Source organism: Olea europaea, chromosome 3 (genome assembly GCF_002742605.1).
Source record: "Olea europaea var. sylvestris chromosome 3, O_europaea_v1, whole genome shotgun sequence".
Taxonomy (NCBI): Eukaryota; Viridiplantae; Streptophyta; class Magnoliopsida; order Lamiales; family Oleaceae; genus Olea; species Olea europaea.
In genome coordinates, this window is record NC_036239.1 from 7,434,853 (window position 1) to 7,452,182 (window position 17,330).

The 17,330-nt window shown below is 35.0% G+C and overlaps 2 protein-coding genes across 2 annotated transcripts in view; both read left to right on the forward strand.

Moving 5' to 3' along the window:
* The window catches only part of LOC111384485 (kinesin-like protein KIN-1), a 12,368-nt gene extending 7,224 nt beyond the window's left edge, over positions 1-5,144 (forward strand). Inside the window, exons 8-15 of the mRNA XM_023008764.1 lie at positions 2,311-2,352; positions 2,431-2,464; positions 2,611-2,686; positions 2,754-2,967; positions 3,045-3,136; positions 3,797-3,911; positions 3,987-4,166; positions 4,706-5,144. Coding sequence (XP_022864532.1) covers positions 2,311-2,352; positions 2,431-2,464; positions 2,611-2,686; positions 2,754-2,967; positions 3,045-3,136; positions 3,797-3,911; positions 3,987-4,166; positions 4,706-4,753 — 801 coding nt within the window. The 3' untranslated portion in view covers positions 4,754-5,144. The remainder of the gene's footprint in view (positions 1-2,310; positions 2,353-2,430; positions 2,465-2,610; positions 2,687-2,753; positions 2,968-3,044; positions 3,137-3,796; positions 3,912-3,986; positions 4,167-4,705) is intronic.
* A 3,641-nt stretch (positions 5,145-8,785) lies between these two features.
* On the forward strand, positions 8,786-15,150 carry LOC111384492 (F-box protein SKIP5). The gene is made up of 5 exons (XM_023008776.1): positions 8,786-8,962; positions 12,135-12,279; positions 12,402-12,480; positions 13,974-14,032; positions 14,652-15,150. The coding sequence occupies exons 1-5, from the start codon at positions 8,836-8,838 to the stop codon at positions 14,995-14,997; spliced, it is 756 nt and encodes a 251-aa protein (XP_022864544.1). The 5' UTR covers positions 8,786-8,835; the 3' UTR covers positions 14,998-15,150.
* The last annotated feature ends 2,180 nt before the right edge of the window (positions 15,151-17,330 follow it).

Genomic DNA, 17,330 nt, shown 5'->3' on the forward strand with positions numbered 1-17,330 from the left:
CCTATTGCTTATTTTAGTGAGAAATTAAATGACGCCAAGCGACGATACTCGACTTATGATAAGGAATTATATGCAATTGTACAAGCCTTGCGCTATTGACGTCATTACTTATTACCCCACGAATTTGTTCTCTTTTCGGACCATGAGGCCCTTCGTTTCCTTAATTCCTAGAGGCGATTGAATTCTAGGCATAGCCACTGGATCGAATATTTGCAGGTCTATTCTCTTGTCTTAAAGCATAAAAAGGGTGCTAAAAATCGAGCTGCTGACGTTTTAAGCCGTCACATCTCTTTGTTGTCCGTCATGAGTGTTAAGGTCATATAGTTTGAAAGGCTTAAGGAAGAGTACGAGTCATGGCCCGATTTCAAAGACATTTTTCTTGCTTTGCAAAATGGGGAGTTGGACACCACTGATGGTTTCCGTTTGGAAGGGGTTTATCTTTTTCGATCCAATAAGTTGTGCATTCCGAGGACTTCAGTGCAAGACTTTTTAGTGTGGGAAAGTCATGCTGGCGGGTTGGCTAGACATTTTGGGCGTGATAAGACGATAGAGTAGATTGAACGTCAATTCTATTAGCCCAGTTTAAAGATAGACGTGGCCAAAATTGTTGGCACATGCAACACCTGTCAGCGTTCTAAGTAAAAGAGGCAGAACACACACCTCTCCCCATCCCGTTAGTATGGATTTTGTGCTAGGGTTGCCACGCACTCCAAAGAAACACGGCTCCATTTTTGCTGTTGTAGATCGCTTCTCGAAAATGGCACACTTTATTCCCTGTAACAAGAATTTCGATACACCTAAGGTTGCTAAGTTCTACTTTCTTGAGATCATCAAGTTGTATGGCCTCCCTAAGACCATTGTCTCGGATAAAGATGTTCGTTTCACTAGCCATTTTTGGCGAACCCTATGGGGTATAATTGGCACTAAACTGAAATTCTCTACTGCATATCACCCACAAACGGACGGTCAAACTGAAGTTGTTAACCGCATTCTTGGTAATCTATTAAGGTGTCTAGTCCAGGAAAATCTTAGGAATTGGGACTTAATTCTTCCTACTGCCCAACTTGCATATAACAGTTCAGTGAATCGGTCGATAGGTACATATTGAGACCAATAAACAGCTGGAAGCAAGTAATACATTATATAAACTTCGAGCTGATTTACACAAACGCCATGTTGAATTTAATGTTGGAGATTATGTGATGATTCGAATTAGACCGGAGCAACGTCCATCTGGACCTGCTTCCAAATTACAAGCTTGTAGTGCTAGTCCTTTTAAAATTTTAAAGCGTGTTGGTCCAAATGCGTATATTATTGACTTACCCTCACATTTTGGCTACCACCCTACTTTTAATGTTGAGGACTTAGTTGCTTACAAAGGCCAATTTCACCCCGCTGATGATCCTTTCACAACTCCATCTGTGGACCCCGATCCTGAACATGTTATCCCTGCCCCGATTCCACCTGTTGCAATGCATAAAGATAAAATTGATACTATTCTAGATGCACAGACCATATTAATCAGGGATGGAGACATTTAACGCTTCCTTGTTCATTGGAAGGGCCGTCCTGACTCTGATTGTTCTTGGATCTACAAAGAGACACTTCAGCAGTTTGATCCTGATTTGTTGGAGCATTGTAGGAGTCAACAAGATCATCCCTTGCCCGGACAACCGCCCTTACGTCTCTATAGACGTTGACAGAAGTTTGCTCAACCACTCAGTTTGTGGCTGGGAGATTGATAGCAGCCTTTTTGTGATCTCCTTACTCGACAGGGTCGAGTTTTTTTTCTCTCACCCCGGGAGAATTGATGCGGACATCATTCTCATCAGGCCATTTGTTGGGCCTTTTACCTTCTATTTATTTAATTTAGACTTTATGTTGCATTGGGCTTGTATATGGGTTGGCCCAAGCCCAAGTTTATTATTTTGTTATTTATGATTGTAATTTGGATTGAAGGATCAGTTGATGAATGAAATTATCCTTGGCTTGTTGTGCCCAATTTCCCCCCTGCTTTCCCCCTTTCTCTCCCTTTTCTTCCTTAAGTGCTCATTCTCTTCTTCTTCTCTCATTCTACTTTGGTATTCTGCCTCTTCTTTCTTATTGATTCTACATCATTTGTGCTATAAATTCAGTTTTAGTTCTGTTTTCTCTACTGGAAGTATATTTTGTCAAGTTTGAGTCTGTTTTTATATAATTTGGATGTTGGAAAATGACTCAGTTCATTCTCCGATGTAATTTTTTACTTTACTTCTATTGACTTTACCCTCAATTCGAAATTTCAACAGATTTGACTTTTTTACTTTCCAGATTTGCATATCAGATTCTGCTGAGGCATTGCGAAGTCTGTCTGTAAGAATAAAGTTCCCATCATTGTCTACAAGTCGTGTTAATATAGTTCAGTTGCCGATATAGTTCTTCATAATGCAGATTGGAATAGCAAACAGAGCAGTGGGAGAAACCCGTATCCTTCTATCCTTTTTTTATTTAGCTTGTATACATATTACATTGGTTCCCTTTTTAATTGTAGAAGAAGTTATCTGAAACTTCTGTCCTGGCTTTCATTTTGATCGGTTTTAGAATTTTACTTGTAATATTTAACTTATACAGAAATGAATATGGCAAGTAGTAGAAGTCATTGTGTATATATATTCACCATCCAGAAGGAACTAAAGAAGGAGAAAAGGTATTTCTCAATCTAGTTGTTTTGAGCAATCTATTGAGCTTTTTAAACAATTGAAATCCTTGTGCAGGTCTGGAAAGGTAATTCTCGTAGACTTAGCAGGATCTGAGAAAGTAGAGAAGACTGGAGCTGAAGGTAGAGTCCTCGAAGAAGCCAAAACCATCAACAAATCCCTTTCAGCTCTAGGGAATGTAATAAATGCATTAACTGGTAGTCCACAAGGGAGAGCAAATCATATTCCTTATCGTGATTCTAAGCTTACTCGGATCCTGCAAGATGCTTTGGTTAGTTTCTTTTCTTGATCCCCATGTCATTGTCTACTTCGACAATTATCTGGATCAACTTAACTTCCAGTTTACAGGGAGGCAACTCCCAGACTTCCTTGCTCTGTTGCTCCTCGCCTAGTCCCTCAAATGCATCAGAGAGCCTTTCCACTCTTAGGTTTGGTGCAAGGTATGCAATTCTTTTGAGGCTTGCTGTTTCTATTATGAGATCTCTTTGTATTAGTATTTTGGTCATGAAGAAGGTGATGTTGTATATCAACATATTTTGAGTGACATCACAAAGGGAATGCTCAAGAACTTGTAATTCCTTTGTCGTTCTCAATTCTAGTCATGTTTCTAGAAGAAACTCAGAATCATTTTCTAGGCATCCCGCTGAATGATATAGGTCCTGTTTGATGTACATTCTTTCAAAAAAAGACATTCTTAAACAGTGATTTAACATTATTTCAAGCACACATTTTTCAATAAAAGAATATTACACGCAAATCCAAAATTTTTCCTTATTTTTAACTATACATTTCCCATCAATACACCATTCAAAAATGCGTTCTTATGGAAATAATGTGGCTCAAATAAGGGCTAAAATGATTATCAGAAAAACAGAATCATCTAGATTACATCATTGGTTTAAACTTGGATGTGTAAAACTTGCCTTTGAGTAAGCTCCATATGCCATATATGTAGTTTAGACTCAGAATCGGTCACACAATAAAGCTATGCCCAATAATACAAACAGCAACATTTTTGCACTTCATTATTGGCATAAATTCTCATTATGATTCTGTTCCAGAATGATAATGTCGAATTACATTGTTCATCCTTTGAGCAGGGCAAAGCATATAAAGGCATTGGCACATGTCAGTCTCAAAGAAGATGAAGACACCAAGAGTCCTGGAGCCCTCCCAGTGATTAAAAACGAGTCTTGTGAGAGAATATTAGAGAAGGTTTGATTCACGTTGCATAAATTAACCTGTAGCTTCATCTGTCTATATCTGAGCAAAATTTCCTTTTTAATAAAGTTGAGACGGAAAATAAAAGCTGAAGATGTGGAACTGCTGGAGCAGCTATTTGTTTTAGAGGGAATTTTCTTTGATCCCAACTCTTTGGACGAAGTGGAAGCAGCTTACGAGGATGTGACATCCAGAACAATTTCATCACTGCAGAAAGCCGTGGAAGAGCTAATTGCAACTGTTGAGAAGGTAACGTCTACAAATTTTCAAATCCTTTTATTTGCCTGATTGCCTCTATAGAATCTGTGGGAAGCAGAATGTGACACAAAAAAATAAATTAATAAAAAATTGAAAAGTTGAAATGGCCTTATAGCTTATAGCATGTTAGAAAGAGGAAGAACAGAAAAAGATTGATGGGTGCCAACTCTTATCTTTTTATCTGAGTTTCGTCTTTTGATTGAAATCAACATATTCCATTATGTTCCAAGAGGGAATTCCAATTCAACTTTTCATTTGATTGGAAGCTCAAATGCTAGATAGTCAGTATTTTAAATACGAGTGCCTTCATGCGTTGGAAGTAACATTTTTTTTAGCCGTGTAATGGGGTTTTATTTGAATTAGAATAAAAAATAAAATAAAATTTAATGGATCCATGTAGACTGGCAATGTCGTGTGTATTAACCTTTGTAAGGCACAATTCTAGTGAAATTATTTTTCTTCAAGCTGCTTTTAAGTTCGCCTGGCCTGTTGGCTTAGACTTGAGATTAACTAGTTGAATTTTCTCACAGCTCAAGGAGGAGAACAAGGCTCTTAAAATCCAGATCAGAAGCTGCTGAAACATCCCTCCATCCAAGTGCATAGCAAATATCAAGTGACAAATCATTTTCCAGCATTATGGGAAATGGCACCTCCACCGCTCTAAGTAACCTTCATAACTTGACCCTACCTTGCAATTGCATCATTTTCCAGCATGATGGGAAACTGCCTAAGTCTAGATTCTCTTGCAAGGCGCTACATCGCCATTCATGCCGTTGCTTTGTGCCATTTACCCTTTTCATCTCTTCTACCGTGAGTGAAGAAGGGACTATTTGATGGGTAAGGAGAGAATAATGTCGATGGAGTTAATATGGGATTAACAAATTAGAAAGTTCACATGCATGTATAAGATTGTGTTTTGTACTCGCTGAAGTTGTGAGTTCTCAAGTTTTAAGGTAAATTTCATCTGCCGTCATCGTACACATCTTAACTGGGTTGTTAGTGTTACTCTGCCACTTTTTAACATTTAATGATCTCTCAACATGACAACAGAGTTGGGTCCAACTTATAGACAACTGAAGTGGTAGCCTAAACCCAATATTCTAAAACCCAAAATTTAAATAATTTCATTTCAATAAAATTTAATTTATGGAAAAAGATTCCATCAATTAATAAATTAACTAAAATTAATTTTCTAATAACGCATAGGACAAGTTTTACACAAGGATTATTAAGCAATAGATGCTTTTATGGTAATCAAGGTTGGTCCTTTAAAAGATAAAACTTGTATAAGACCACGTAGAAGAAATAAATTTATTAAAATGAATTTGCAGCGACGCTAGAAAGGATAACACACTACATTGATTTAGGGAATAGGCTAGAAGATGGAGAGATCAACAAATTAACGTGGTCTTTTATCGTGAAAGTTTTGATTGTTGGCTCAATTAGTTGGGAGACTCAATTTTTATGAAAGAGGACTTTGAGGATGAGTCTCAATTATTTAAAGTAGACAAATCTCAATCGACGTCAAATAGAATTTGTTGGAAGAATTTTGTGAATAGAAACGCCAAAAATAAGTATAAAGATAGGGACAAAGCCGAGGCAAGAGTTGGACTCTTTGTCCTTAAGTCGAATTTGCCCCGCTACGGTGCCTACGGATTTCGGCAATCGACTCCCAAGATACAACGGCTACACTTGTGTTTGTAGCACTCCAAAACACAAGTACAACGAATCAAATTTAGGCTTATGTACTCCAAGGATGAAATGAAAGAAAATCAAAATAAATGAATGATTTTGATTTTGGATAGAAGAGAGGATGAGAGACGTTTTGCATATCAAACTGTGAGGAATAGGACACCCAAAGGATCCTATTTATAAACCATGAAAGGGTGTGGACGAAATGGTTGGGGCCAAACCATGCACCCTTTCCAAACAATGCACCACCTTTTGAGAAGGTGTCTATTCATTGATTTTCGTCCTTTTTTGTAATTTCTCATTCATCTGATATTGGTTTTCGAAATGCCAAATATACCCTTCAATACATGCAGAGAAATCAAAATTCTCTTTCGGGGGCGTTGCCCCCGACCCCCCACGAGGGGCGCTGCCCCCTCGACCCTCGCGACCTGACCGGGCAGGTCGATCCCCGTTTGTGCGCCCCGAAGCGGCGAAATGGCAAACAATTTTGCTTAAACGGATTGAGTCGAGCTTTTGAGTATTTGGTCGAAGTCGATACGAAGTCACTTTAATCGATTTTCAATTCTCGATTTATTTAACCAATATCCAACAGAATTTTACTTGAATTTTACTTTGGTTGATGTCAGAGTTGGTTAGAACAAAATAGAATTATTAAACTTTTTTAGTAGCCATCTTTGACTAACTATTTTAGTCAACTACTTGATGGTTTTCATTTCATTATATGCATTTGCATAGGCAGTCATGGATTCTTCATAATGATATCAAGAACATATCTCACGATTGGAAAATATAGTTCGAAAATAAGTCAAAAGTGGTAATGAGCTTGAATTAGATTTATTAAACTCGTTTCGCGAACCATTTTCTCCACCACTGCAATCTCATGATTTAGTAATTTAAGGTTTGAGCCTCGTTTTGGGAAATAAATGCATTTTTAAATAGTATTGAAGGAAAATGTGTAGTTTTAAATTTTTGTGTAATATTATTTTATTGAAAAATATGTTATTGAAATGATATCAAAACACTATTTAAGAATGCATTTTTTTTTTTTTTGCCAAATAATGAAGTTCAAACAAGAGCTAAATTATTTATTTTAAGGTGATTTTTGACCCTCCTTATTCACAAGTTTCTGATTCCTATTTTTATGAAACAAGCCTAGTACCCCTCGTCCCAATTCGAATCTTCGTGATTCGATTCTCATGAGGAGCTTCCTATGCTAAAGGAGACGACCTGTTGGTCTACTCCCAAATCAACACTCTTTTTGAAAGAATCCCTTCGTAAAAGAAAATTGTAATTAAAATTTATTATATATAATTATATTAAACTTTTCTGTATTTGGAGAAATTTTATTCAAATCCATGAAATTTATTAAACTTCGAAAATCTAACAAAATTTATTAAAATTTGAGTCAAAAACCTTTAAAAAACTTGTTTAATGGGTTTCAGGGTATCAAGGTGGATCAAATTTACGTCGTTCCATGTACCCAAAGCCTAAAGTCATCTCCAATCCTACACTAAAATTTGAGGTAAGTTTTGTACCATTTTACGCTAAATCTTGTACTAAGCTAAAAATCATCCTCAACCATTATACTAAATATTTAGTTTTTTAAAAAGGCGCATTTAGGCGGCGCCTAAGAGCGATGCGCAATAGAAACTCCCAGCCAAGTGGTTACTTGCGTTGATCACTAATGCGCGCTTTTTTTAAGTTTTTTTTTTTTTTTTAAATATGTTTACAATTCTTTTGAATTAAAACTTAAAAGTTGATTTGTTTTTTTCGCTTGTTCTAAATTCATAACAGCCGCTTCAAGCCTTGAACGAAGGAAAACTCCCAAAAATTCATATTTATTTACTAATTAGTATTTATATTTGAAACTTATTTTTTTTATTGGAAACTTTGAAAAAATGCATACAATTTCCATAAATATGTTTTAGATGATTGGAAGGTATTATTTTTTATTATTAAATAATCTTCTGATTGCTTAAAAATTAAAATAATATTATTACGCTTATGTCTCGCCTAGCTCATAACTTCATTTCCATGCATCGTCACGCAATGTCTTTTAGAACACTATAAAAATTACACCAAATGAGTGTTTAATTGTTTTCTTCATTTTTTTATCTTAACAATTTGAAAAATTATTTATTATTTATTTTACAACTACAAAAATTACTAAATAAATAATTACAATAAATTAACAAAAATATTAAATTCATTAATAATTTTTTTTAAGAAAATAGTACAGTTAATAGAAACACTAAGAAATGAAAATAATAAATTTTGCCATTAAAAAATAGTACAATGCATTTCGAATTTCAATATTATAATATTACGAAGTCGAAATAGTGTTGCAATCTACCAATTTACTAAGTTACATACTTGTTTTATATATTATTTTCTTTAAATAATACTAGAGTAGTGTATGTACATGATTGTTGTAATATATTCAGCGTTAATTTTAAATGATTATGTTTGTTATTTTAAATTTTTTATATTCATATTTTAATTAATTCAGTAACTATTACTAACAATTTATTGTATTAAAAAATATATAATACAAAGATACCAATATTCTTAATCAATTTGTTTGAAAAATAAAAACAAATGGCAAAATCGGCTTTGCACCATTTTGGTGCAAAGTTTGAAGCTAGATATTTTGCATCATTTTTTTAGTGCATTTTGATGTATGACCTTATGTCCTTGTTTGAGCCCCATTTTTTTTTTATCAAAAATATATATATATTTTCTTTTCAATTACACATTATTTAATAAAATAATATTAAAAATAAATATAAATTTTTTTCTTACTTTATAATTATACATTGTCCGAAAAATTACTATTTCAAAATACATGTTTACCAAAAGAAAGGGCTGTAGGGAAAATAGAGAAACTCTACAGTAGATTTCTAGATATATAGGGTGGAAATGAAAAATAGTTTCACAAATAACACTTTGCGAGTAAAATCCAAATTGAATGGAGGTCCATGAACCCAAATGGAAGAAATTAGCGAAATACTCAGAAAATTCAATTAATTCTAGCATAAACAATATCGATGATGGCTGTCTCATGCATATCTTCAGCTTCCTAAACCCTATTCCAGGTATTCAAATTTCTTTCCACATTTCTATAGTATTCGAAACATAATAATCGACTGTTGTTGAGCCAAATTAAGGATTTTTAGTTCGATTTTTTGAAACTCGTGTATTAATTACACGAATATTTTGGATTTGAAGACCTTGTCATTTTTATGATTCGTACTTTTTTTTTCTTGCATATGGAGAAAATGCTTGATCGTGTATTCTATATTTTACATTTAAATCTTTTGGAAACCCAATTTGATTTGATTAATTCTTGAAAGGCCCATGTTTGTTAATTAATTATTGATGTAAAGGAGCCTCTTTATAATAACTTGCAACTATGTTCATAGCCTACTTTTGATTCCAGTTTGTAATTGCTATAAAGACTTTGAAATGGACTAAGGGCCTGTTTGGCATGATTTTTGTTTTTGCTTCTGCTACTGCTTCTGCTTCTTTTAAATGTGTTTTTGGAGGAAGTTACCTTAATTTTTGTTTGAAAACTAATTTATAAAAAAGTTTCCTATTTCGAGACTTATAGAGGGAGTTACGTCGAACCAGCTTCCTGTGAAAGCTATTCTAACCAAAACAGCACTTTCTTAAAATTAGCCAAACAGGTTCAAAAGCTCCTTTTGGATTTTCAAAAGCCATGCCAAACGGCCCTAAGTTTGCCGCCTAGGGAGTTGAAGCGTTTACATAAAATTTCTTTGGATGTACATATCTTGAGATATTAGATTTCGTAACCTAATTTATGGTAATTGTGTTTTCTTGATCAATTTCTGAACCTCCATTTTCTGGGAGAATTAGTTTATGAATTGGATGGAAGAAAATATATCTTGAATACATAGTACAAATGCAATTTTGCAATTGTTTCAGTTCAAAATTTTCTTGATGAATAAACAGCAAGTGGGTGGGTGGCTTGGTGCAACCTGATGTAGTTAGTTAAGGTTTCATAGTTGATACTGTTAGATATGTAAAATGATTTTGTGAAGCAACTGGAGTCTTGCTTTAACGGTGAATTTATCAATTGCTTGTTCTTAACAATTCTACTTGAATAATTGATGATCTATTTGTGATTGGACAAACATTCATAGCTGAAGTTATATAAGTTGAAATGCGTTTATCTGATTATTGATATCAGAATGGAGATATTGCTGAGTGAGTCATGGGCCACTTGCTTTTTTATTTTTTATTTTTTCCCTTCATTTTTATTCCCGTTTCTTCTGAAATTTGAACTTTTGTCTTTGAAGAAAGCTTCAATTAAGAATGAGATCAAGAAATAGAGGCACCTAGAATCACTTTGAGGACCATGATTATGCAACCACGACATCTTGTGGTGAAGCGTATTCAAAAGTCGATCTAAGCCTTTGTTTGAGCCCCCTTTTTTTCCTAAATACATTTTCGAATAGTATTTTGTTGGAGAATGTGGTAAAAAATTAAGGAAAATTTTTGGGTTTACATATAATATTATTTTATGGAAAATGTGTGATTGAAAATGAATTTTGAAAAAATGAGTTTTTGGAAAAATGGGGGTCAGACATGGGCTAATTAGAGTTGAGATACTAACCATAGTTATCGGTTGATAGAATCTTTGTAGATATGCCAATGGACTGGATGAAGTGACAAAAATGAATTCATGTTGGCAACCTCAAAATTATTGTGGATAGGCTTTGTTTTTTTATTTTTTTATTTTTAGTTTAATAAATTTGGTGATTCTTTCATGTAATATTAAAATAAAAAATCAAGGGTATTATTTGGCTAGTCTGTAGCCCTTAGCATGCTTAATATTTATGATCACTAATATCTCTTTCAATTAATTAGCTCAATAAAATCACTATAGAATCTTTAGTCACCATTTTCTATTTTATATAACGTGTTACACTTCCTCTAGAAGTTGGAGAACTCAAAAGTTGATGAAAATCGTACCTTTTTTTGTAGTTGAGGTAATTGATTATTTGAGATTATTCTAGTACCTTCTTTTCCACTGAAATACTCAAATATGTTCTAGTAACATCTGGATTTAGAGGGTGTTTGGAAGATATTTTTATGTAAAAATGCATTTTTAAATAGTAAATTGATGGAAAATGTGTGGTTGAAAAATAAGGAAAAGTTTTTTATTTACGTGTAATATTATTTTAATGTTTTTTTATTTTTTTATTTTTAGTTTAATAAATTTGGTGATTCTTTCATGTAATATTAAAATAAAAAATCAAGGGTATTATTTGGCTAGTCTGTAGCCCTTAGCATGCTTAATATTTATGATCACTAATATCTCTTTCAATTAATTAGCTCAATAAAATCACAATAGAATCTTTAGTCACCATTTTCTATTTTATATAACGTGTTACACTCCCTCTAGAAGTTGGAGAACTCAAAAGTTGATGAAAATCGTACCTTTTTTTGTAGTTGAGGTAATTGATTATTTGAGATTATTCTAGTACCTTCTTTTCCACTGAAATACTCAACTATGTTCTAGTAACATCTGGATTTAGAGGGTGTTTGGAAGATATTTTTATGTAAAAATGCATTTTTGAATAGTAAATTGATGAAAAATGTGTGGTTGAAAAATAAGGAAAAGTTTTTTATTTACGTGTAATATTATTTTAACAAAGAATGTGTGGTTGAAATAAAGAGAGAAAAATACATTTTGAAAAAAATGGGTACCAAATGGGGACTTAATAAGAAACCGTATTGAACAACCTATTCCGATTTGAATTGAATGGGAAGAGTGGGAAAAAAAGGATAAAATATCATTGGACCATATAGATTATATGTCAAATAGTCCCATAATTTTGAGAAACAGTGATATCATGAATGCCATTGAATTTTGCACTGCAACAATAATTTCAAGTGTTTCAAATTAAAATAGTGATCCACTCCACTTTGTGTCATGATAAACTGATCATTACCTGTTAATCCTTGTTGATCACATAGCTGAAACTAGAAGCAAATTCAACTTTCAGCCGAAGCTTCGGACACAAGCAATGTGTGTACTTCTTGCAATAGCTCATATTGGTTTTTCAATAAGTCATTGAAACTCATTATTGATAATTCTAAAATTGTTCAAGTTAAAAACAAATAAGAGAAGGCTGCATGTTATCTGCTTAATATCTGAATAAAGTGTACATTTGCTAACCAAGATGCACAATTATTGCAACATGTTATGGTATCTATCACAAAGTGCTGTTGAGTTTGCAGATCGGTATAACACCGCCCTCGTTTGCAACAGATGGCGTTTTCTAGCATGTCATCCTCGACTTTGGCTGCGAGTAGATCGTTCCATCAAAGATCACTCTGAGCCAGGGGTTTACCCCAGCATTGAGGCAGCTGTCTCTGCTGCCAGGTCAGTGAAGTTTTTTGTTTTCACTAAAAAATAACAGCAGTGAAGAAGTACTTGCTCGTACATAATTCTGGGTATTATGTTGGTCACTCAAAGTTGAACGTTTGTGTCTCAATGCTTTGCAGGCCTGGAGACACTATACTGATTTCAGCAGGAGGAATTCATCGCGCTTCCAACATTCAGATCAAGAAGCCTCTTTGCCTGGTAATTTCTAGGTTCTCTTCCTGAGTAGTCATTTAGTAACACTGTTAATGCTAGCATTTGGTCTCTATTTACATGGAAAAAAACACTAGTTAATATCTCCATGCTTCATGTCTCTCACTGATTAGTTAGGAGTACACTTTAAACCCAGGAGCTGCAACTTTGTCAACTCTACAATTTGACATATTACTAAAAGCCGTCATATAGTCATGCTGGTCATTTTCTCTTCTTGTGGGAGGAAGAGAAATGGTGTTATCTAGATAGTTTATAATATTTGTTGTTTCAGCACGCAGAAGCTGATGTTCATTTTCTAGCTTTCTCTTCCATGTTTTAAGTTAGTTAAGTTGGTGAAATTGAAAAGGCAAGATCGAGTACTGAACCCAAAAAAGTACAAAAATACATAAATAACCATATAATATATAAAATTCCCAAACCAGTAGAACAACTTAAACTTTCAAGGCAAAACGAGTTTTTACCAGAGTGGTGTCGCCGTTGCCAGATTGATGAGCATTTGCTGTAATGATGCAGCTGTAGTGTTTGTTTTACATGCTTTATCTGTTCAGTTTATGTGTGTTGTGTGTTTGAACTTATAATGTATATTTATCCAATGGCATATTAAGATACAATCAAAGAATTGATAAAGGTTTGAAATATAACCCCTGTTTGGTATAAGCCTGATATAGTAGGAAATCTGATTTTTTGTAGATTTTGATAAAAATTGTTAAAATGTGTGGTTAAAAAGATGTGATCCCATGAATTGTGTTGTTAAAATTAATTGTTGATTTAAAATCCGCAAAATGGGCATAATGGATTTCCAAAGATAATTTATGGCTAATAGTCCATGAAATTTGGTAAGTTTTATTCTTAGTAGATTTCCAATGCTATTCTAATATATATTGGATTTACAGTGAAGTCAAACAATGAAAGATGAGTACTTTAAAGAAGAATCGGTTCTCAAGATAATTAAGGAGAGGTGCAAGCCTCAGTCCTTTTTTAGGCATGCGTCTCGAGGCTTAAGTCTCAATCACTAAAGGCGAAAATCTCATTCTCCCGCTTAAATGTTTGCACCTGAGTACTATTTTTGATCGCCTTAGACTATGGTGCGCCTTGAGGCAAGTCTCATCACTCATTTTAAACCCATGGAATGAAATGTAATAATAGATGCAGAAAATTTGGCTAAGTTCATATTCCTGGTGTTTTTAATCTTCTCGCTCTTATCCTCTCTGTGTTTTATGATGATCCTTCTTTACCGTGGCAGTTAAAGTTTCTAGCTTCATCGATTATGCGATAAAATAGATGTTTTTTCCAATTATTATTTTCTCTGTCCTTTTTTGTATTTTTATTCTCATGTGAGAGGAGTAAATATTGTTTGAATATCTCAATGTTAGCTCTTACAGTTTGTATTGCCGTCAAAATCAAGATCATACTATACGAGGGGAAAGTATTTTTAGATAATAAATATTATTCTTTTCCTTTCCTACTGTTTACCTTACCAGATCGGTTCGGGTGAGCTTCCTGATGATACAACACTCATCTGCTCCCGTGGCTCTGACAGGTTTGCCCAATTTACCTGTCCTCAATGGTGATTCTGGAGGAATTATTGTTCTTAAAGAAAATGAATGTCCATCTCCAAGCTGGTTGTTTGACAGATTAAATTGCTCTCTTTTGGTTCTGCTTGGTTCTAAATAAAATCTCACGAACTTTGCTCTCTTTTCCCTCCAACCGAGGGGTTTCCAGTTGAAATTTGTCACCTTTAATAAGATCTTATGAAAAGATAATGCTTTATAATTGTTCAATGCTAGATTTTTTAATAGGTGCTTCAAATATTATTAATCTATTTAACCCTGAAGGGTAGCTCGGTGGTTAAGCCTTGGGTTTACTTCCCCGATGGTCACCAGTTTGAGTCCCCTTAGGGTTATTAAGGTGAGTACCTAGCTATAAATTTTAAGGCCCGTGGGATTAGTCGAGATGCGCATAAGTTGGCTCGAACACCCACGGTCATATATATATACATACACACACACACTAGTTTATGTATACGTAGAGAGTGTAATTTGCTTCAACCCATCCACCATGAAAAAATGTTATCCAGCAGTTTGGAGTGGGGTCTTAAACACTCACCTGGAATTTTTTCATTGCATTGTTGAATGCACCATTCCTTGTTGCTTGAGCAGTGCGTTGGAGTTCTTGTCAACATGCAAGCTGGCTAACTTGACGGTGAGGGCAGAGCTCGGTTGTTGCCTGCTTCATAGGAGTGGGAGGTTGACCATTGACGGGTGCATTCTTCAGTGTGAGTCAAATCCATTGGACCATCTCTCGCATGCAATTGTGACCACTGCATCTAGCTCTGTAGTCTCATCTGTGCTTAAGAATTGTGGCGACTGTGTTTCTGTTTCACGTACAAGAATTGAAGGAGGTGCAAAAGCTGTTTTGACCAGTGGAACTCTCTCGCTGCAGCGAGTTAGAGTCATGTGTACTCGTGCTTCCCTCATTTTCTGGTTCAACGTCGAGCATCGTTGACAGACATCTGTAGTGTACTCATTTTTCTTTTGTTTGGCAGGGTGGGACTAGAGAGGGGAGGTGGTTATTTTATTTCCAGATTTACATATTATCCTCTGTATTATTATTTATTACTGCTTCAATATAATCTATGCCAGTATTGTGCTTCAAATCCTTTCCCTGTTCAACGTACCATTATGCAGCCATCAAATAAAGAAAATTTAGTGATTCATGCACACAAAAATGAGTAATGCTATTCAGCACTAGTGGCGTTTAATTCCAGTCTAGATTCATTACATGGAAGACAATGCAATACTCAATTTCGTTCACCCAGATGTCGATTTGGAAAGAAACTTACGCAATATGCCCAAGAATTTGCAGTGTCGGACGAGTTCCTAAGATTCTGCTTCTGTAGATTGGCCATAATATACTAGACTGAGTTCACATTATTTGGTGCAGCTGCCATAGCCAAGCACGCCAAAGAACCCAACCCGAACTACTGTGTATCAAACTGTTCTCCATTGGCAGCACCAAATCCATTCCAGTAAATGGAGAACTACAGGTGGAGCTGTCTTACATTTGTGGCTGAAAAGAAGGTACCAAATGCCCCCAACGAGCTAGAAATTCATCCTGGATTTGCGTTGTGGGTTGAACCAAACGGGTTATAACCGTCCCTGAATCTCCTGGGTCGAATGCTAGGATCTCCTGTGCTATGAGGGACCTGGTGATGAGGACATCATTATAGTTGGACTTTTATTATTGTTTCAGTATTTTAGTTGGATTTTTATTATTATTTCAGTTGGACTTTTATTTAAGTTTACGTATTTTAGTTAGGACTTAAATAATGGGCTTGACCCTATATTTCTAGGTTTTTATTATTTAAACCTATCTTGGTTTGTAATTTTGGGATGATGAATTTGATTGAATAAAAGTTTGGCTACAACCCCGTTTCTCCTCTCTGTGTTCTTCCCCGGTTCCTCTCTTCCCCCTTCTTCTTTCTTTGTTATTTATACTACATCAAATTGGTATGAGAGCAAACCCTGGACAGCAATTCACGCACCATCAATATACAGACTCCGTTGCTGCCCAACTGCTGAAAACAATAATACAGTATCCCTCGCCTCCAAACCAACTTTACAGACAGCAAAGTGGTTTCTTTCACCCTGCAAGCCGACCAAACCATCCAGTAAACCCAACTACGCAATCAACCCAACAATACAGAAAACCCCAACTATGCTGAAAATCCAAACCCACTCCTATCATCTTCAACACCCGAACACTACAGCCTCCATTCATCGCCTCAAACCCGACCAAACCATCCAATTTTCATCTCCTCTAAACGGAACCCCAGCCTCGCCGCCAGCAAACTGCCGATTGTTCCAGTAATCGTCGGCCAAGCCCAACGTCGTTGAGACGTTCCTCGTCGGCCAGTCCAGTCGCCGGTTTCGACAACTTTCAGCCGCGACTTGTTCTAATGAAGTATGGGGTTAATTGGGTTATTAGTTAAGTGGTTGGGTTCTTAGTTATTGGGTTGGGTTAATTGGATTATTAATTAATTAATTTATTAATTAAGTGGGTTGGTATTAGTTATCAATTGGATTTTGGGTTAACTGGTTTAATAATTAAGTGGGTTGGGTTATTAGTTATCAATTGGGATTGGGCTTGATTGAGATTTTGATTGTAATTTAGGCCCAAATTTGTGAAATGGGCTCATTTATTATTTTGTTATTCTGATTTTGTATTATTATTAAAAAAAAGAGAAAAAAAAAGTCAAAAAAAAAAAGAAAAGAAAGAGCAAAAAAAAAAAAAAAGTATCGTGAATTTTAATTTTTCTGACATCATTTACAGGTCCATTTTAGTTGACTGTTCAGTACCGCACCTCGACGAGCACGGAATTTCCTATCTTGGCATCTCAGGGCTTAGTAGTTCAGAACGTGGAGACATTCGACGCTGGGACGACTCAAACCAACGGTACTCAGGGAGTTCCTAGTCCTATTTACTTTTAGTTGACGCTATTTCTTTATTTTAGAATTGCATCAATTAATTCGTTGTGTGCTGACCATTTGATAATATTGCCTTCAACCTATTTGATTGTATTTCACGAACTAAATTCCATTGATCTGTACTAGCCCTTTGATAATACTGCCTTAAACCTATTCGATTATATTTCACGAACTAAATTCCATTACTCAATCGTTTACCCCACGTGACTAGACCTAGTATTTGGACATTTGCTTTTCTATTTTATTAGCATTAGTAGTATTAGTTTGCGATCGAGCCATAAGTAATCCCAACCTTTAAATTGACAAAATAACAAAAAAAAAATAAATAAATAAATAAATAATAATTTCAAT